The sequence below is a fragment of the Aulonocara sp. 'chitande type north' Nkhata Bay genome, linkage group LG20, assembly GCF_057382095.1.
Source record: "Aulonocara sp. 'chitande type north' Nkhata Bay isolate Kocher_YH1m ecotype deep benthic linkage group LG20, A_spYH_male_GT1.1, whole genome shotgun sequence".
Taxonomy (NCBI): Eukaryota; Metazoa; Chordata; class Actinopteri; order Cichliformes; family Cichlidae; genus Aulonocara; species Aulonocara sp. 'chitande type north' Nkhata Bay.
In genome coordinates, this window is record NC_141363.1 from 15,814,406 (window position 1) to 15,837,408 (window position 23,003).

General features: G+C 39.0%; 1 protein-coding gene across 1 annotated transcript in view; it reads right to left on the reverse strand.

Moving 5' to 3' along the window:
- Positions 1-23,003, reverse strand: part of klhdc8b (kelch domain containing 8B) — a 272,810-nt gene that overhangs the window by 31,866 nt on the left and 217,941 nt on the right. The window contains exon 5 of the mRNA XM_086276790.1: positions 8,885-8,986. Within this exon, the coding sequence (XP_086132916.1) occupies positions 8,885-8,986 (102 nt within the window). The remainder of the gene's footprint in view (positions 1-8,884; positions 8,987-23,003) is intronic.

The following is a 23,003-nucleotide window of genomic DNA, read 5'->3' on the forward strand; positions in this document are numbered from 1 at the left end:
CAAAGCAGGCCATCCTACCTGAGAGTATAACTCACAGTGGTGAGTCTGAAATTTACAGTTAGTGATGAACCTCAGAGAAGCATGATACACAGAATCAACCATTCGAAGACATTGAGCAGAAGCATTCATATATAGAATATCACCATAATCCAGCACAGGCAAGAATGTTGCAGCAACAAGCCGCTTCTTTGTATTAAAAGAGAAACACAACTTATTTTGAAAATAAAATCTCAGTTTTAACTTCAGGTTTTTCACAAGATTCTCTACATGTGGTTTGAAGGTAAGCGAGTCATCAATTAAGATTCCCAGATATTTATAGGTGTGAACCAACTCTATTTTATTACCTTCAAGAGTGGTTACTGATGGGATTGTTTGGGCTCGTCTCCTTGATTTAGAAAACAACATGAGCTTTGTTTTGTCTGCGTTGAGAACAAGTTTAAGCTGATGTAATGAGTGCTGGACAGCAGAAAAGGCTTTCTGCAAGGAGTCGATGGCTTGGACAAGAGTTGAACCACAGCTGTAAATAACTGTATCATCAGCATAGAAGTGCAAGTTTGCATCTGGCACATGTAGACTAAGATTGTTTACGTAAATGATAAATAGAAGGGGACCTAATACAGAACCCTGTGGCACTCCGCTGTGCACTGTAACAAAGTCAGAACATAGACCGTCAGATTTAATGCACTGAGTCCTGTTACTGAGGTAGTTTGAGAACCATGCCACTGCTCTCTCAGAGAGTCCTGACTGGAAGAGTCTAAGTTTTAAAATACAATGATCAACAGTGTCAAATGCTTTTGACAAATCAATAAAAAGGGATGCACAGTGTTGTTTTTTATCAAGTGCAATAGTAATATCATTTACCACTCTAATTGCAGCTGTGATAGTACTGTGATTCTTCCTAAAGCCTGATTGATATTCAGATAAAATGGCATTGATGCGCAAAAACTCCTTTAACTGCTCACACACAAGAGCTTCAAGAACTTTGGCCAGCACAGATAGATTAGATATTGGTCTGTAATTAGTTAACACTGCTGGGTCGCCCCCTTTTAATAGAGGAACAACTAGTTAATAGTTGTAGTATTACAAAAGTCTAGTTAAGTTCTTCCAGCTTTGTGACTTCATTTTTGTAAAGACAAATTGAGCTTGATTCATGTAAGAAGTATTTATTCGGTTGTTCAGGGATGACACGACAAATCCTACTTCCGGGCCTAAAGTAGTCTGCGTTTAATATGGCTTTTGTGTTGTTAACATGTTTAATGTTATGTATTTTCTTCTATTTGATCTCAAAAAGCTCCTAAAACAGTCAGTGATCACTGTTGACCTCTCTCGGCTTTTGTTACCACTAATCATTTATTTAAGCTCAGTTTTTAAAACCTTAGGATGTAACTACAGCCCAGCCCATGCAGCAGTATATGAATGACTAACCTCGTATTGTGGATGGATTATCTCAGTTGTTCTCCTGGCTGAAGTTTGGTCCTTTTACAGCATCCTGCCATCCGATTACATTTCTTCCTGACCACCGAGAACACTCACGTTAACTTTTATCGAGTGGAAAAAAAGTTAGCTTGTTTATATTATGCTAACATAGCTGTGTCGCTAGGTCACGTAGCACATCATTATATACCAGCTAGCCCAACTTCAGTAACCCTACAAACGTCACTGCTGTTTAGTTTTCTGTCTTCATTTATGTTGGAAGTGATAACGGAGCTGTACGTTTTAATTTGTTTCCAAAACCCCGCAGTCAGGACATGCTATATTGTATTTAGATAGAAGCTAGCGAGCTAACTCCCTGCTAACTTCTAACTCCGTTAAATGTCATAAATTCAGTTTTCATGGATGCCTGGATGTTAAACTCAATTGTTACACCTGGTAGAGCAGAACGCTGATCATTTTATTAAAGATGAAAGACTTTAGACAGTTTTTCAACTCTCAGTAATGCCATAGTGATCGTTTGATATATGGACCTGCAGCGGAGTTTAGGTCCAGACACGGCCAGTGACGTCAGACTGAACAACCGGATAAGATCCATGTATGTATTCCTTCCAAGAAAAACCTAAGAAAAACTCACCCCCAAAAACCAAACAAGTAGTCTTAAAATTACTTTAACTGTAACATCCTTTCTAAGGGAGGACTATAGGTAGGTGGAAAATACTGGAAACTAGTTCCGGCCATTTCAGAGGTGGTGTGACGTTGAGTGAAAACCTGTCCTGTGTCTATTATCATGGTTCACTTTGATCTTGACTACAGATATTAAATATCTGTAGCTTAGGTAACAAAACCTCATACATGAAGACAGATATGCTGATGTATTCCAGATGCCAATAGTGATAACTGACATTTTAATATGAGTGACAGAGAGGAGAGCAGTGCTGAACTGATTATTTGCTTCAGCGTTTACTTACATTTTTTTTTTACCTATACAAATACTGTAAACTACATGCTAAAATTAAAATTTGAAAGCTACTTTTAGCTTCTCCCTTGTCACAAGGGTTTTATGCCCTTTCTGATGCAATCTCTTAGAGACTGGTGTTTCTCTACAAACATTTGTCAATGAAGAACAAGTTCTAAAGAGCTTGCAAAATTCAAGTAGGGTACTGTAAAAGGATGCCACGATAGCAACAAATCAGTTCATGAAATTTCTATTCCATAGTTAAGTGGTATTATTGCAAAGTGGAAGTGTTTAGGAAACACAGTAATCATGAAGTGACAGGCCATGTGAAGTTATGAAGCAGGGTTGACACAAAAACTGAGCAGCTGGAGCTTCATGACATGGACTTTTATGGTTGAGCAGCTCTTGTAATGTCTAGTTGGCCCACTGTGCTTGTCTTTAATGTTTAGTTTCTAAACATTTTTCTGTCAATTGAATTTACACATTAGTTAAAAAATCCAAGACAACAAGCTAAATATAGCTGTTGCAATATGGTACTGTATAGAAGATGGATGTAAAATAGATGTAAAATTGCCCAATGGTTTCTGACATTGCATTTTGAAAACTCATACTATATATTTGGCTGCCACCATATTCAGTTTTTGGATGCAAAATTGACTGTATTTAGACCTTGGTCAGCAAGCTATATCCAAAAACTCTATAAGTACATCACGTATGTCTGCTGATGAATACACAGTGGCAGACTAACACTAGAATTTCACTCACCAGAATTAAACTGTGGTCTGTATCACACAACATTGCATTTTATTTGTCAGATAATTGCATAAAAAATCATCTAATACAAACAACAATACAAACATGGTGTAGAGGCCCAGCTCAGTGATTTTAATCAGAGGACTTGAGCGTAATCAATTTTCTAATTTGTGTTGAATATGTTGAAATTCCAGCAGGCGTGGAAGCAAATGAGGAGTAAGCATAAAAGCAGAATAAGACATTTTCTGCATCGCTTACTAAAGTGATGCTAAAATGACACTAAAGTTTGCTCGTTACTGTACTGTGACATTACTGATATACAGCTCAACGTAATGTCTTTGCAAATATATACTTTTTATATATTGCTTTTCAAGTCTTATTGAGCAGCATTTTAGATTACAGATCACATTTTAGCAAAACATTCATACAGTGTTTAAGTCCTATACACTTCAAACAATTTATCTATCCGTCATCAATTAATCTAACATGCATTTCTTAGGACTGTGGGTGAAAAGCCTGAGGCAAAGGACAAAACTTACACAAGCACAGAGAGAACATCTAAACTCCAAACAGAAAGGCAAACCACAGTGGTGCAACCATATACTTTCTATATGGCTTATTTGTATGGATATTTGAAGTTTGTTTGAAGTTTAGAACTTTATAATATGGATAATGGATGCCAATAAGAGCAGACTTGAGCTTGGAGTTGCTCGCTTTTGTGTGTTTTCGAAGCTGAATTCTACATGATGGTGTTGCCCATCCATCCAACCATTTTTCTACTGATTATCCAGGTTCAGATCACAGATAGCAGGAGTCTAAGTGGAGACACAGAGACCTTTCTGGCCACGCTTACATTCGAACACGGGATTCATTGTAAACAATCGATGAAGTCCAATAACAGAACACTTTCTGAGTTCAGCTGATTAGCAGATCATTCCTCCCAATACTGACCTTCAGGGCACACTGTCATTACCCATGTCAGCATAGAAGTAACTAGAAGTGGGAATCACCATACATCCCACGATATGATATTATCACAATACTTAACGCACGATACGATATTATTGCAATTTTTAAAAATATTTTGCGATATTCAGATTCTGTACATAAAGGTAAACTTTATCAATATTCATTTTATCTAATATCAAAGTCTCGCACTCAGTCTTTCTCTCATTTCAGTCAGTTTTATTGTTGACAAACTGAATGGTTTGTATTACAGTCTAGTCCAACTTAACTGAATGCAACCATCTGGTACAATTATAGCTATTCTGAACTATGCAATTTGTGAAACCTTATGCAGCCCCTTCAGCAACTGAAGAATTTGAAAGTTCAAAAACAAAATATAATTTTACATTAAATAAAAAAGTTTTAAACTTAATTAAAATAAAACATGTCTTAAATTAAAATAAGTAAACTGTCATGTTTATTGCTGCCAAAAAAAAGTTAAACACATTTGGACAGTGAAGGAATGTCAGGATTCTTGCTCAGAAAAAGGATCAACATGCTCTGAAGTCAGAGCACAAAAACCTTTTTTGTAACAAAATATCGATTTCTGCTGTCCCTGTATCGATACATTATTAGCAAACAAAATATCACGATACTACACAGTATCGATTTTTTCCCCCACCCCTAGAAGTAACCCAGTAGAACCACCACCTATTGTCTGCACAGAGAATCTTCAAAATCTCTGCTTTCTTAACCCTTCGTCAATTTAGCTGCATTCAAGAATGCCTTCGTGGATGTGTTTGCCTTTTTTATTTCCCTAGTCAACAGGCAGAGGGAGGGAAATGTGCCATGAACCAGAAATGACTCACAAGCCCAAAATATCATCATGGATTAGATGGCGAGCCAAGCTCACAGCTGACATTACCACAGAAGAAAATACAACACGTCTACCTCTTTCCCCCCGCTCACATACATTTATTTCTTTCATCCAGCTCAATCCTCTTTTCCCTTTCTTTCTCCATTGGCTGTTGAATTTCATAACTGTCTCTCTCAGCAGGACAAGATTGACGTTTTCCTCTCTTTCTCACATGGTCTGACACACACACACAAACACGCACAGCTGTCAGGCCACATCATTGACTGCCACTCTGGATCTGGGGCAAAAAAAACAAACTGCATAAGTTTTTTAGGCCTAGAGAGTGTGTTAGAGCAGCGGTCCCCAACCCCCGGGCCTCAGACCGGTACCGGTCCGTGAGTCATTTGGTACCGGGCCGCGAGAGTTGAGGCTCAGGTATGAAATGTATGGTTTTCAGGGTTTTTATCGGTTTTCAGTGTTATTTTGTTATCGTTTTTATCGTTAATTCGGTTTTCCTGGGTCTTTTCACGTGTGTTATGAATAAATCTTCTTTTTTTTGGTACCGGTACTAGTTTTATTTTGTTGTATTTATCCGCGACACCTTAAAGGCCGGTCCGTGAAAATATTGTCGGGCATAAACCGGTCCGTGGCGCAAAAAAGGTTGGAGACCGCTGTGTAAGAGTGTAACTTAGAGTGACAAATCTATTTGCAAAAGGGGAATTGCAACTGTTAGCATGCAGAGGAGGAAGCTGAGAAGGATTGTGTTATTCTCCCCAAGCTTTTCATTGCTCCTCACACTGTAGATGTGTCAGATGTTTTCTCTCGGACATTAATGATGAGGATAAACATGATGGAAATTTAACCTAATAGGCTTAAGCTGGAGCTAAGCTGTGTTGATTTCATAGTAATGAAAAAAATAACTCTTCTCTTCCTGTAACTTCCTGCTCTGTGTTGCTGCTGAGGTTGTCTTACAAGAACAAACAGCTTTTGAATGCATCAACAGATTTCATTCTATAACTCTGGGCTTTACATCGGATTGCGTGTGTTGATACAGCTTTGTGGATATATAACCGAGGCTGTTCTTGCGGATGCATGCAAGTGCAAAAGAAAAGAGGGTCAATATCTGTTTAACAAGCGTGTCACTGTGAAAAATGCTGACCTGTGATTAATTTGTAGCATTGCTCAATTTCACTTCACACTGTATTTACTTTAACAAATGCAGCTCAGTCAGGGAGAAAATGGAAAGTTAATGGAAAATTTATTTGCTGGTTTGTGAGCCTGTGTGTGGCCTTGATGAGAAATGAGAGTTGTGGTCTGCTCTGACAAGTTCAGTGTAAATGTTGAGGCCTTTTATCATCTGATGATCTCTTTAATAAACAAATAACAACAATTAGTCAAGCCAAGGCCTTGCTCTACATGGTGCAATTTAAGGGTTCCAGATACTGAGATAATTATGTGCTTATACCTGGATCACAGATGGTTTGACTCTATTTGTTTGTTTTAGAAGGAAAGTTGCAAAACAATGCACAGTTTTTTTCCTGAATGATCACATTCTTCAAACAATTCTATGTTGATGCCAGAGGTTTCTTAACAATGCCCCATCTACAGCATAGGTGACAAGTGGTTTGAATGGGAAAACTATCATATGCTAGGGCTTTCACATTCACAAGAATCCAGCTGAACATCCACAGGAGGTTTGTGTTAGGTAATCCACAGCTTGTCTAACACAGGGTTCCCCAAAGCTGCAAGCCACCTTCACCCCAACCTTTTCTTTAATGGTTTATCCAGCTTAATTAATGTCAATCAATGTCTTGTGTTATTAAAATGACCTCTGTTCTATGCTGGTATCTGTGCTTTTGCTGCTCTGTGAGCCTCTGGCTTTGCATATATGTACAAAGAAGGGTGTGAAGCTCCCAAAGTAACTGTACTGTGAAATGTCATGGAACAGCGGGATGAATGATCAATCTTCTTTTGACTATAGTGGTCCGTTTTGTTGTGAGAATGTTGTTAGTTTACTCCAGTCGAGTTTTACAAACACTAAAGATTCTCAAGTGACACACTAAGGCCTGATTTACACTTCTGTGGGGAGTCTTTGTAGAGTCTGACCTCATCTAAGCAAGTGACTGACAAGCCTTTTAGATCATCATGGTGCATGGTCCAGGTGTTTTATATGAGGAGCCACCTGGGCTCCCCCCCCTCCTGGCTCCCCACTTATTGCTGTTGTCAGGGGGAAATTGAACGTCAGGAAAAAATGTTTCCAATTCTTTCACATACATTATTATTCCTTATATTGGTATTGATAATTGTTATTCAAGAAATGCAGGGAAAAAGTAGGTGTAAATGTATAGGAGAAATCGAAAGTGGTGAACAAGCCAATCACAACACACGGCATGTATATGCAGTTGTTTTTTAAGGTTAGGGCGTTCAGAGGGGTTTGGAGTCATGATGTAGCTACGGTGTAGATTTCCCGCTGATCCCAAGTGGCTGATTGTGACCCACACCTGTTTTCACACCTTGGCTCTTGTGATTAGGTAGAGGATCATCAGGGGGTCCTTTTGTCCCTTTTTTGGGGTGAAACTCCCTCTGGGTTTAAATCTGGGACTCTCCACCATTTGACCCTTAGAACTGAAGAAGCTTCTCGGATGAGAGGTGAAATGTCTTCAAGCAACTTAAAGAAGTCCAGACGCTTTTCATTTTTGTGGAATATTAAAATTCTGCTCTTCAGCTAATACTTTTGTTAAATTTCTAGATCTTAGTTCTTGTTTAATTTAGCTTCCTTTCATATCCAGTCTCTTAGTCTTTCCTCTGTGTGTCCTCCTCAGCATCCTAAGTCAGTCATGTATGTTTACGTTTGTCGAAGTTTGCCTTTCTCGCTCTCGCTCTGACTCTTGGTCCTGTCATCTGTGTGGTTCTTATGTTCTAGTTTGGCTATTTCTTGCTTTCATGTCTGTTCCCCTTTCGTGTCCAGTCTGTTTTGTCTTCCTGGTCTGTCGTGTGTTTCTATTTCTGTTATCCCCTATCCTAGTGTCAAGCTCCTGAGTCTCAGTGTGCTTCTCACATTTTTTGGTTTACCTACAACATACCAAGAAATAAAAAAGGCTGAATGATTTAATCTTTCTAAATTATTAGCCTACAAGTACCAAACAATTTAATGCCAGCATTAAAAAGTTTGGCCAGCTTTAGTTAAAACCATCGAAGGATGGCTGTGTCCCCATTGTGCTCAATGTTCTGATGTTAAGATAAGATAAGATAAGATAAGATAACCTTTATTAGTCCCACACGTGGGAAATTTGTTTTGTCACAGCAGGAGTGGACAGTGCAAAAGTTATGAGGCAAAAATTATGTTGTTGTTTACCTCAAGTACAACATCTAAGTACAGCATCACTCAGATGTTGTACTTGAGGTACACACACAAAGGTATTTGTGCTTTGATGAATCACCTGCTTTCACCACAACCTTCTTGGAGCAAATAGTGCATAGGATCCACTTCCAGAGACCTGTATCCCCACCGGTGGTAGTCATCTATATCAACTGGGCTGCCTGCCTGTTCTGTTGGTTTCCTTCATCTGGATGTCTGTGATGCATGCATTGCACTACAATAGATCATTTTGGTGCTATGTCTGTATGGTATTAAATAATTTAAAAAAAAGGAAAATAATATTTTTATCCCTACCAGAAAAAAACATAACATGAGCAACGGCTCAATGGCAACAGGATCAAGGACACAGGCTGTATACAGTACATCACACACCACTGAAAGACATTCAGTGATGTTTGTCTTTTTATTTCTTACATTTGTGATTTTTACGTAATTGTGTTATATAAATTAAATAAAGTTTCTTTGCCCATTGTTCTACTTCTCCTTCTTGAAATGAGGCACAGTGCTGTACTTGATTAACAGAAGGCAGGAAAAATGGATTAAATAGAAAAGAGCTGCTGACCTAGACCACCAGCTATGATGACTCTTCCACCCAGGCATCCTGCCACAAAGTCAGCCCTCTTCTCCCTCATCCTGGACATCCGAGTGGGTTTTATCCAAATACCTGCCAGAGGTAAAACACAAGAAACTGTCAGTTATCTTTCAGCACAGTCATCCACGACAGAAAGCAGTTTTCACTGCCATAGTATTTTAAAGAAAAACACGGTATATTGAGTATGTGGGGTCACAAGCAAAGATGCTCTCGGTGTGTTGGGTAACAGTCAAGTTCTTCAGAATTTAAATGACTACATTAATAAATGTGACTGCAGTGCTTTCAATTACCTCATTAAACTCAGAGTGAACAGTGGTCATACAAATGCAGATAAAAAATAGAAAACAAAAATTACTTTATCACAATCCCTGTTTCCAAAAAGTGCACAAAAGTACTCGTCATAATGAATAAAAAATGTTATCTTTAGCATATACCATTTAAACAGTGCATAAATATGCAGCTGACACAACAAACTGTAAGAAAGAAGAAAGCTATTTCGTTTTCCTACCAGCAGCCCTAGTTCCTAACTTATATAGACACTAAGTAGACAAATAAATACACTTCCTATAATATTTTCCACTAACTGTTCCTTTAGGTCAAGACAAATGTATTATGCATTAGGGTTCAGTTTCTTTGTAATTGTAACAATTGTAAAGGTCAGACTGTGCTTTGCTTGCATTTCTGCTGTTTGGGGGCAAAAAGAAAGAAAAAGCCAAAATGAATTAAAAATAATAGAAAAGAAGGAACAAGAAACATTATAGAAAGTTTCTGTTAGTACAACCCCTGCCTCAGGAGCTCCCTCCCACCATGGCCATCATTTTCCTTTTTAGGTCTAAAACTCAGAACCCGGCAGCACATTATAGCTCTATATATGGAGTATCACATGTAGTGACACACTCCTTTCCCATTCTCCATGTCCTCTTTGCCAAGGGTTCTGTGAGAGGGATGAGCTGTAAATTCAATAAAATACAGCAAAATACACAAAAGAACAACAATTAAAGTTGCTCTATATTTTAATACATTGAAATGAATAAAGACTATTAATTCAATTCAAATCAATTGTATTTACCTATACACAGCAAGTTGTCTTATTGTGTTTTATGTGAGATAAGATAAGTATTACTGCATGTAAAGTAGAACTTTTTCATCTTAGAGATGCACAGTGGTTTCTGCAGCTGTTTGATGTGATGGGTATCTAACAAACTCACAACAAAGACTTCAACAAACCAACGTAACTCTTTAACAGCATTTTGACCAAAATCAGATCAAAGTCTCTACGTGTGAGTTGAGCTGACCTGTCTATAGACCTTTTCAATGAAAAAGGTTATGTTGAGTTCTTCAGCGTTGGTGTGGAAATGTGGAAAGAGTGGAGAAATGTCTAACGGCTGTTTAGACATTTAGACTTGTTTTTTAGGGGGAAAAAAGTGGCAGGTTTAACTTATTTGTCCATAAAGCAATGGTTAAGAGAATTACTTTTAAAGTGAGCCAGTGAACAAAGGACCACATTTTTACCATATCTTTTTTTCTTCTTTTTAGCTAATGAGCTAATCATTGGCATTAGCGGTAATATACTGCGATGGTAAATGGTAGATGGATACTATCTGGTAGATGTTATCCATCACCAAATTGTGCACCCCCTGGTGAAAATCTCAACAGCAGTTAAATGGGAATCAAGGTGCTGTTCTACTCAGTACCTTTATATAATATCATGATGTTTATCACGGCTAGCATAGCGATGCTGGCAGTATTGCGATGAGAAGAATGATAGTAGAAGGATAGTGATCATGATAGATCAACGGGTGGGCAGTTGAATTCTTGTGTGGGCCTTAAATAAGCTTTGTTGCATATTGTCTCACAGATGGCTGCCACTAAATGGTCACCACAGAGCAGTTATCTCACCTTACAGAAAGCTCGTAAGAGCACTTGTACTTATGGGCGCACAGCGCTGGGAAAAATAAAATCTTCCCAACAGTGAGACAGTCCAAGGCTGGAGAGAGAGCTTATACCGGTATATAAATAGATGGAATTGTCTCTGGCAAACTGTTTTTCTCTAAACTCATTTCTGTTTACAGCAATCTTTGACTTGGTTTTTGAATTTTCAATGCACGACTACACAGGAGAAATAACAGAAAACATCTCTTTAGTTGGAAATTTCATTTACTCATTCTTTTAGGGAGCATGGGCAACAGAGACAAAAAACGCTATCAAGAAATAACAGAACTGTTGCATTTTAAAACATGTTCATCATGCTTAGAAACTAAAATGAATGAGTAAATCTGATTTACTGTAAACAGTGAAAGGCCTAAGGTGAGGCGACAGGAGGGGAGAATACTGTAATTTCGAGATAACAGAAATGTGTTGCAGAGCTGTTGTAGTGCTTCCTGTCAGGAAAGCAATAGCAGAGTTGCAGTGCAGCTAAATGGTAATCTCTGAATCAAGGGAGGGGGAGGCAGAGCCACCAGAAGACCATTAATAGATATGCTGGCTGCACCAGATCAGATATTCAGCCATGGAAAAACGAAAAGGCCAGATAATGTGCAAATATTGTCCTGACATATGGGAGGAGAGGAGCGAAGAGCCGAGCATTCAAATAAGCATGGAACTTTTGCTGCACTCTTCTTATCCAAGTTCTGTTTGTAGATATTTGACAGAAACAGCTAGGGCCATGCTTTTGTGTCTTTCTCAGCTATCTAAGATTCATTTTAGCTTCTTTGCATTTCTGATGCACTGATAAATAATTGTGTGTTTTGACCATCTTTGAGGAAAAACAGACGAGATGGGATCCAGAGATCCATGTAGCACCATGCAGTAACTAAAAACTGTCCTCAGTCAGGATTTCATGTTCCATAATCAAGAAAGGGTCCTTCAGTGCATTTTTTAAAGAACACAAAAATGTGAATATGGGGTTGTGCAAAATAAATTCTCTGAGCTCTTTTCAGAGTATGAAGGAGAAGAGGGAGAATGTTACAATAACTGGAAAAGTGTTGGGTGTAACACATTCCAAAGTAACATGTTACTGTAATCACATTACATTATACAGTAATGCAGTAATGTAAAAATGTTAGGGAACTAAACATTATAGTTAGGGTAATGTTGAACTAAAATGCGTTTTCCTTTCTGCGCAATTCGGCCGCAGTCAGCTGGTTTTAGTTCATGTGCAGGAGGAAAAAAGTGAAGCGGCCTCATGATACAATCCAAATTTAAATTCAAGTTCAAGGGTCTGTCATTTTGACAGAGAGCACACATTGCAAAAGAGGTAAGAACAGGGTTTCCTGGGAACAGAAGCACTGGGAAAGGTTAATCACTGCATGAGGTAATGAAATTGCTTTTTACAATCTTTGCTCTTTACAGTGCCTATAAATGTGAGGAAGAGGAAGGAGTAGTTTATTTGTCCTTATTAGGAAATGACTGCGTTACAGCAATGGGAAAAAAATAATAAATCCAAAACTTGATGTTATACAATAAGGAACTAAAAATCAGTGCTGTGACTGTGGTATGAGGTTAGAAAGATCTCCAGCAGGGGCTAAAATTGATATTAGAGGAAGTTCTCAGCCGCATATCCTGTTATCATTTGGATAACTTCTTCATCAGATGATGGCAGAATTCAAATAGTGAGTTCAATCCTCCTGGATTCAAAGAACAACAATAATTACCACAAACCTCATTGCCAAGTTATGGATCATTCATAATGACGTGGCTGACTTGTCGTTTTAAAGTTCTTGAATTGGGTCCATCCAAGTTTCATAAACTGAATACAGGAGATTTTAAAATGATACCTTACTGAGAGTATCAAACTCTCCAAAGCACCACAATCTCTGGCTCAAGAGTTAGAAGGAAGCACTTTTGATGTACTTGAATTTGTGTAAAAATCTCTGGAGAAGAACCAGGTATGTTGGTTCTAGTGTTTAAGCTCACATCATTTTTTTCCTTTTTCTAAATTTCTTAGCTTCTTTAACCCCAACACAGTTCATCAGAAACAGTGCAGCTGTCCCATGTTAGTCACTTTAGGAGGAAATAACATTCAGACCAATAACTTCATGCACTTTCTATTATGTTGTGCTTTATTCATTAGTGGCTCAACCATGGGAGATCTGCAAGCTTTTGTGGATTTCTTAAATCACCTTTAAGTAAGCCACAAGGGCTTCAGTGCAATAGGTAATCATTTATAAATCTTTGAGTATAAAATAAAAACAAAACAAAACATAAAAATACCAAATTTTCAGTGTTTTCCACTGCATCGCCTTTATCATATCAAACTGAACAATGCTTTGTGTGCAGACAGGAGATGGCACCTGTGTGTGTTCTCACATAATATATTCTCTCACACAGCCTCTCACAAAGTTTGTCATGCAGAGAGCTACCAAGAGACAGGGCGAACCATTCTCACATACCAAAAGGAAAACTCACATGGTGCATTTTTCACTGCTGCTTTATCCTTTAAGAGGACAAATAAGCCACTTTGGGGAGGGAATGCTGCAATTTGTCAGCACAAATTATTAATTCGAAGGGCTGCAGCCAGCTGCAAACATTAAAGAAAAGCAGGGAGAAAGCAATATTTTACTTTGACTAACATTTCTCCAAGTGGTTCGGGATCAACTGACTGCTGTAAACACACACTTTCTGTCTGTGGTGAGAGGAGGTGAGTTGAGTGGCATGTGGGGCAGATATATGTCTGGTGGACTCAGCTGGAGGACAGGAGAGTGTGTTTATTTAAAGCTCGAAATCAATCCTCTTCGTTCTCCTGTTTCACCCTCCCAGACACTTCACTCTGTACCCATCACCATGTTCAATAAGACAGGTGCACGCATACTTAGAAAAGGCATATAAGTGGAGAGCAGAAGCACATACACGTGCACACACCCAAATCATATAAGCCACAAGTCTGTAAATAGATGCACACATGCACACAAAGACATTGTTGTATTTACAATCTCACCAACAGCATATTTCCAGTAAATGGGTAAAATTACAGCCTTTCTCACCCTGTTTTCAACACGATCAAAAGGTAGAAATGGGAAAATATTGGCAAGAAAACAAGGTAGTGATGACAACATCCCCTCTCTGGGATCAAAACCTGGGAGCCAAGAATGTGTTTAATATTGCATGCACAAATGAAAGTGCTACACTGCATATCATCAAAATCCTAAACTGTTCCAGACACCAGTCAGCAATCATTTCTTTTTTAAGAACAATAGACTTTACTGACATTTGCTGCATCTCATAATGGCCACAGTTCTCCCCTTTTCAGATGACAAGAAGGTACATCTACACAAAATCCTGCAGGAATTGTAAAACTAAACTCCCCACAGTAAACACAATACTGCAGCTTTGTATGAATAGCTGGGCTTCCATACAAGTACTTTGTATGGATTTTGGACAGTGATGACTGTTGTACTGCAATCTCAGCTTATCACTCCAGTTGAACTTGGTTGATACTTAGAAATGAAACCCAGCTGAAATGCAAATAAATTATAGACATATTTCATCATATTTTAGTGGGTCACAAAAGAAAAACAGATGCATCAAGGAAAAAGATTAGTTCATTTAAATGTATTTTAATAGGATATCCAACCAGTTCCACAGTCAAGGATTAAGCCTAGTCCCAGACTGAAAGGAAACCTTTAATTTATCTCCTCTGAAACAAGTTGAATCTAAAACTAGGCTTAATTTACGCCTGTGAAAATGAGCCATCTAGAGGATTTCTGTCTCACTGTGCAATGGTGAGTTTAGAAGACTTGCAGTTTATAAGTCTCTTAAATAGGGGATCAGTACAAGTGTAGTTGACATTATGGAAATAACTTCTTCAATTGGTATTTTTAATGTAGACTAGCAGACATATTTTGACCGCATGCAACCTCTGTGTTTGACAGAAAAGTTGCCTTGTACTTCCTGAGTAACGTCAGCCATGTTTTCTTGTTATAGTCTGTCTCATTCAGTCATTGTCAGTTAAGGTCTTTACAAACTTAAGACAGTTTTCCTCAAGGTTCAATATTTTCTGCCTCTCTTAGGAGTGTCTTGTCTACATTCTCTGTTTAAACATTTATTGTCCTGTTAAAGGATCATTTGCTGGTCCAGTATAATTAGAATCTGGGTGAAAACCACACCATTGTTCCAGAATGTCAGTTTTGACTAAAAGAGGCAGTCTCTCTCCAGTATCTTGACATAGACCTTCCCTGGCTGATGTATGATCACCCTAGTTGAACATAGCAAATTGTGGACAATCTCCATTCCAATTCTTAAAGAGGGGGTACTGCCTTCCACCTCGATACAGTGTTGCTGAGGCATGTCGGCCACAACAGTCCCACAGCATCCATAGAGCTCTCTACCCGGTGCTGCCTCCTCCAGCTTTTCTGAAGAAAGACCTAGGCATTTAAGACAGCCAAGAGATGTAATCTCTTGAGTGGGTCCTAGGACTGCTAGGAGTCTCTTCCTGGTAGGGTATGCTGGCTTCACAACTCATCTTGGAGGTACCCAGGACACATCCTAGTGAAATGTCTATACCACCACAACTGGCTCCTTTCCATTTGAAGGAGAAGCAGCTCTACTCCGACTACCTTCCCAATGACCAAGCTCCTCTGTCTATGTCTAAGGGAGAGTCCAGACATCATTTTCAGGAAGCTGATTTCCGCTGTTCATATCTACAAATTCGTATATCTAGCTACACCAGGGGTAGGCAACTACAGGTATCGAGTGCCGGTGTCCTGCAGGTTTTAGATGTGTCCTTGATCCATCACAGCTGAGTCAAATGGCTAAATTACCATCTCAACATTTTTGAAGTTCTCCAGAGGCCTGGTAATGAACTAATCATTTGATTCAGGTGTGTTGACCCAGGGTAAGATCTAAAACCTGCAGGACACCGGCACTCGAGGCCTGGAGTTGCCCACCCCTGACATCCATCCATCCATTCGCTTCCGCCTATCCTTTTCAGGGTCGCGGGGGGCGCTGGAACCTACCCCAGCTGTCATAGGGCGAGAGGCGGGGTACACCCTGGACAGGTCGCCAGTCCGTCGCAGGGCCCCCCTGACAAACACTGACTGGTAAATTGATAGGTTTGTTTTCTCGTTCATCTCTCTCTTTACCAAAACAGACTGGCACAGCATCTGTATCACTGCAAACACCACACTAAGGCTACGTTCACACTGCAGGCAAAAGCGCATCAAATCCGATTTTTTTGACCCTATGCGACCCATATCCGATCATGCTATGACAGTGTGAACGGCACAAATCCGATATTTTCAAATCCGATCTGGGTCACTTTCGTATGTGGTACTGAATCCGATACATATCCGATGTTTTAGAAAGCAACTGCTGTTTGAACGGTCATGTTGCATTAAATCCGTCTTTTAAGTCACTGACACAAGGCACACGCCAATTATCAGCTCTGGAGAAGCGCCCGAGAAGACATCACGAACGCTTCTGGGCCATCCAGTGAAACTGTTGGGAAGACAACGTTGGAGAAACGTGAACATTTTATTTGTACTGTATAATCTGCAGATTCTGACAGAAATCTGCAACTATCCTTTGAAGCACCGCTCCTCTCTAAAACAGCAATAAGGATAATTATTAGGTTATCTACATTATTAAGTAAATAACAAAATAACTTAAAGCAAAAATTGGGAAACGTGAAGTCCGAAGTCTTTATATTAAGGGCCATCAGTCAAACAATATTGTTTGCTCTGGGTCTAAACAGAACGCGTTGTGTGTGACATCTTCTTTTGCGCATGCGGGCCGCTTTGAGAGCTAGAGCGCGTTTGCTGTCGCATTTTATTTGTAGTGTGAACGAGCAGACAAAAAAATCGGATTTGATCAAAAAATCGGAATTGAGCATTAAGACCTGCAGTGTGGACGTAGCCTAATCCATGTGTCAATCTCCCATTTACCCTTTGGAGGGGCTGTAGAGATCTGGTAAAATGTGGATCGGGCAAAAGTGAAAGGCCTGTGTGGCCCAATCCCCTGTTACTGAAACAATATTATTTATAGAACGTGGCCATGGCTCACAATTTGGGGCAGCTTTCAGATGAAGCTGGTCGCTCTCTTGGAAATCAGTTCTTCTTTAAGCAACTTAAAGCAACTTTTTTCTTTTTTATGTATCTGTTGAAGTAAGACTAATGATGCTCACAACAAAACATATATGTTTTTAGAAGCAGTAGAATCCGATATATTTCTTAAAAGTTTCTTATGGATAGACTCTCCATCCTTGGAAATGCTGGCATGGTGATAATTATAATAGATGGAACTCTAATGGATGTAGTTTGTACTTATTTGATACAACAGTTCCTTCTCAAATTGGATAAATTCCTTCTTATGAAAAAAACAATTGATAAATGATTCACATTATGAGGATATACTTACACATTATCTCGACAATACCTATCTCAGAGTATAAATCATCACTGAAAGTGTTTGCGCAATGAAGAGAAATGGCCTTAATAAATCCAAGGTGTTGAAAATGTGGTGCATTGATGTCAGAGAGGTTTTGCTGTCATTACACACAGGATTTCATCAAGATCTACAGTGTGTACAGTTTTAGCCTCATATGCTCAAGTGCACCTGTATCTTCTGGCTGACACGAGTGGTCTTGAATTTGCATCGACTTGTACACACAGGTAGGATAAGCTTCTAGTTGTCATGGTCCTGGGCCATGTGGGCCCAGTATTCTTAGTTTCTTGTATTTTTGTATTTCGTTCCTTATTTAGGCCATGTTTCCTAAGTTGTCCTGTTGTGGTGTTCCTTATTTGACTTCCCCTTGTGACTTTTATCCCCTGTGTGCCCCTCTATGTATCTGTGAGCCCTCATCTCCCCTCCTTGTTTCATTCCATGTTTCCCCAGCCCACTATGCCCGTGCTCTCTCTCTCCTCCTGTTTGCACCTGTGTACTTCCTGTTTTACTTTGACAGTCTCCCGTCAGTGTTGTTTACTCCTGCCATGTCTTGTTATGTTTATCTGTGTCAGCTGTGTTCCCATGTGTGGCCACTTCCCCTGATCATTCCTCTTGTGTATTTAGTCTCTGTGTTTCATGTAATCTGTGTCGCGTCGTCTGTGTTACCACCCCCTGTGTTCCGTATCTCCAGCCATAGCTTTTTCTTAGTTTATGTCCAGTTTAGGTTTTCTGTTTGAACTATTACCCTTATACTGCCCTCGCTCTGGTTTGTTCTGTTATCAGCCATAATAAAAGGCTCGCTTTTGTTTAATCCACTCCTGCATCTTCGCTTGTGTTCGCGTCTGGGTCCAACACACACATTCCCACACGGTCTATCTCCACGGACCGTGACACTAGTAGTGTGATGCAAAAAGACGTAGGCTGCTTCAGAGGTTCCAGCAGCCATTTGGCCAGCAACAAGAAGAATGAAACCAAACTGAACGCTGTTTAACACCCACATGAATGCAAGCTGTTGTTGAAGTAAAGTACTGTAACAAGCTGTGACCCAGGCAAACAAACAGTCACACAAGGTTAGGGGTTAGTTTGTTCAGTAAGTTTGTATAAGAAGGAGTGAAATCCTTTGGCAGCATCAGCAAGGCTGCATTACTTGAGCGGTGAATGATGCTGAAATTACACCTAATAGCCAACCAGTAAAAATCCTTGAATACGGTTCGAGGACCAGTAACCATTAAATGTCCGAAATGGTTTCTGATTCAAGTGGCTTCCCTTCAGGAAATTACCTACAGAAAAAGAAAAGAAAAAAATCCTTTCCATATGAACTGTTAATGGCAATCATAGCTCGACTGATGTTCTCAGCTGAAAGGAGTGCAAGGGTGCAACATGTAAAATGACATATTGACTTATAGGCCTAATAGGTGTGAAACTGCCAATGAGATTTATTTATTAACTTCTTAATCAAAGGTGACAGAACGCTATTCCTTAGAGTTCTGGACCACCTTAACCCTGTTAACGGGTTAATAAAAGTTAAATACTAGAACTTCAATTGCTTTACTTCACTAGAGACAAATTAGATAGATTAGCAAAGATTTACAATTTAAAAATATTGTGGTCTATTAAAAAAAAATATTTTGATGCTATCACTTTTCCAATTGCTCTTGAGTTGACTTGATCCACCAGCCGCTGTCTCTTCTGCCTCCTTCTATCATTTTGCAGGTCTTTTTAATGCCGCGTTGAACCACATGTTACAAGTTGCTATAAAAAGCCTTCAAATCTGTCTTTGTCTCGCTTGCTGTTTCCTCACTCAGCCAGGTTTTCTGCTCGCTCCCTCGGTACAACATAAAACCTTTAAAAGTCTCACTTTTTGTGCATTTCTTTATCTGTTTCTCTTATTCCCCTCTACTCTGCAACTGGATTTGCAACACTTGGCTATTGATTACAAGGATCGATGCGTTAATCCTGGAGTCTTACGAGGATAGAGAGGATGCACAAAGCAATGGTCAGAACAGTATACAGCCTGCAGAATGTGGAAAACTTCCTGCATGCACAGAGATAAGAGTCTTTACTCATCCGTAACATGAAGCACATGCAGGCGAGTCTCTCGGCACCATGGACAGCTACACATAAAGAAGACTGGCAGAAACCTGAGCCGAATGTTGATCTGGTGAGTTAGAAAAGATATTGCCCGGCTCATTTTGAAGATGATCCTGGAAAAGGTGATTATTGTGCCTCAGTCTTATCTAGCAGGGCTTCAGGGGGCACTCAGGACCAAAGCAGTGAGGGGCAGATGAAAACACAGGCTGCAGGTTTCTACCAGGTCTGTTAATGAGTCTCCATGGCCTCTCAGTGATCCCATAAATATTCATAAATAGTGGGTGGAAGAAGAAGTTGATGTGGGCCTTAATCAGTTCCACAGGCATGGCTTTATGATACACCTAGACACTTTTATACTGCTAACAAATGACAACTCTTTACTCTAGAATCCAATTCTCTAATTCTCAAGTGGCATATGCTCAGGAAAAGTGTTCTGAGAATGACCTTGCAGAGTATGCAAATCAATTAAAGAATCGGCTGCTGGCCAGATTATGCAAAGCCACCCACTGAATGCAGAGCCTCAGTAGACAGACTTTCAAACTCCAACCAAATGAAGATGAATAAAGGATAAATAAAGTATTATCAATCAATCAATCAAATTATTTAGCAATAACTGACAATAACAAGTGGTCAAGCAAAAGTTCGACTACACGTAAAACTGTTTTGTTGGCAAATTTCACATAAAGTATAAAAAAATGTATTTCTTTTGCAGAAAAGATTTCCCCATCTTGTCATGGATTAATATTACTGCTGCAGGTGTTTAAAGGGAGTGGAACAGCTGCTTCAGGGTGTGGTGACAGGCGAGGCTGGTTTTTGCAGTCGGCGAGCATCATCTAATCATGCCTTCCCTATTTCAGTAGCGACCAGGCCGGAGAAAAGAGGAGAGAAGAGCTGCTGAAGCAGAGAGCCGTTGCAGAGAACAAGCTGCCAGAGAGAGAGTGAGGGAGTGTGGAGCATTACAAAGTACAGAAGCGCGAAAGCAAAAGTGCAAAAGTTATCCTGAGGCGTCCTTTGTGTCCACAGATGTATTAATAGGAGAATATTTATCTCGTAAGATGACATGTTATATAAACTCATTTACTTGCTATTGCTACCTTTGTTTCACCTATATGTAGATTGCATGGAAGATCATGACTGATATCATTTCCCTGCTTGTCTCAGTGCAGTTTGCTCAGCTCCAGCCATTGTTACATAACACAGAAAAGCCCATGAATCAAGACATGCTACCCCGTGTCAAGCTTGTGTGTCAGTCTACGTCTCACTGTTTCCTGTTTTATTGTGACAGTCTTGTGTTCCATGTTCAGTGTGTTTAGCTTTGCTTTCTCCTGTCTCGTCAGGCTTAATTTGTCCCAGGTGTGTTCCCCAGGTGATTTCATTTCCCTCGTCACCCTCGTGTATTTGTTGTGTATATGTTCCTTTGTTCATTGTCAGGTCCTCTGTTTTTCATGCATCATGTTCCATGTATCTCATGTTCAAGGTTTTCAGTGTTTCAGGTTTAGCTTTGCTTTCTCAATTTAGTTCAGATTATTGTTGTCTTAGTATCCGTTTATCTTTGTTCTTATTCTTTCATCAGTTTATAAATCGGCTTGCTTTTCGTTAAGATCCTTCCTCATCTGGTTTGTTTCTCTCTTATGACATCTGAAAACACATTTATCACTTCATCATTTGGATTTGAAGAGTTTTCAAAATATCAATAATCATGAAAAAATAACTATATATCAATATAGAAAGATTTTTTTCTTTTTTGGACAAGGAAAGACTTCATCATTTTTAAAAAAGTGTTCATGAGTAAAGCTGATAAAAAACAATCTTACAAATAACATCAGTCACACAGTTTTAAAAAGTGAACCAGAGATTCTAGAATAGGAAGGAATGATGGGAAGTTCATTAGGGAAAATAGGTGGAACTATCATATTGAAACCTGGGCCTAGTTTTCTTCTATTTGCTTTTGAAGTGTGACAGCATGTAAGGATTTAAAAAGGCTCCCAAGGCCTTCAGAAAAAAACAAAGTTGTTAAATCTTATACACCTGTCAGGCACGAGATTTAAGGGGTTTTTCAGAATAATGTGAAATAAATCATCCCTCTGAAAGGAAAATCTACAAGCAGTGTAGAATTTATGACTATTTGATGTAAACTCTCCAAGAACCCACAGTCTGCAAAAAAATACCCATTAAAGGCATTGAGTAGAAAAAGGTCTCTGCTGTCTAAAAAGAAAATCAGAGCATCTACAATATTCAAACTACCACACAGGCAAAGACTACATCTATTGGTCTGATGTATTCTAGACAGACATATCAAAGACATGAGAGATGTTTGTCTACAGTAAAAGTAGGAATAATTGACAGGTTTTCAGGAGAAGAACCTCATAACAGACATTAAGCATTGTGGTGAAAGCTTTCAGGTTGCTTTGCTGCTTCAGAGGAAGGGTAAAGTAATTAAAGTTAAAGTAATACATTTTAACTATAAAGTTGTCATCCGAATAAGAGTGTCTGAAGAAAATGCAAGGACAAAAGAGAGTAAAGTGGATCTTTTAACAGTATAATGATTTTCAGCACAGTAACAAATTCACCAAGGAATGCTTCACAAAAGATGAAATATAGGGTTATGAAACGGTACAAAGTGGAAGTTTCCCAAACTCCTTAAAATCTTGTGAGATTTCTTTCAAAGCAGCTGAAAAAACTTTATTTAAAAGAGTAGAAAATACTTTTAGTAAAGCAGTGTCACAAACTGGTACACAATTATGGAAGTTATTTATTCTAAAGGAGGTGATCCACTGAGACAAATGTTGTACTTACTGTGCTTTTTCATCGGCAAAATATTACATGTTTTGATTTTAATAAAACACCTTTTTTTCTCTGGGTTTTAATCAGATATGGTTTTTCTTGTCTTGAGCCATGAGATGACTCCCCACATAAAGCCAATGTCTCAAAAACATGTGTCCATTGACAAGAAAAACAACAGATGGTATAGCTGACAGAGCCCTGACCTCACCACCACTGAGTCAGTCTAGTTTTGATGATGCAAAAAACAATCTGGTTTACCCAGAAGAATCAGCCCTAAATTTTTTACCAACATATTTGCACTACATTTACAATACAATACAATACAATACAGTTTTATTTATATAGCACATTTAAAAACCCAAAGGCACACCAAAGTGCTTCACAGTAATATGGAGAGTCAGCATAAGGCAATAACAGGGTACAAATCGGGCACTAGCACAGACAGGATAGAGGCACTAACAGACCAGAGGAGTTAGATAAATACAAAATCCGCTAAGAAAACAAAAACAGAAGTAAAATTAATAATAAAATAATACATTTAATACAATTTAATAAAAGATTTAAAAGTTTAAAATTTAAAAGATTTAAAAGGATATTAACTGGTCAGGAAAGCAAAGTCAAATAGATATGCTTTCAATCTTGATTTAAAGGATTGGATACAGTCCAAGACTTGAATAGAAGCAGGGAGGCTATTCCTAAGGTTGGGTGCAGATGAAGCAAAGGCACGATCGCCTCTGGTCTTCAGTCTAAACTTAGGTTGGGCCAGGAGTAATTGACCTGATGATCTTAATGCACGACAAGGAGTGTACAGATTGAGGAGGTCAGTGAGGTAGCT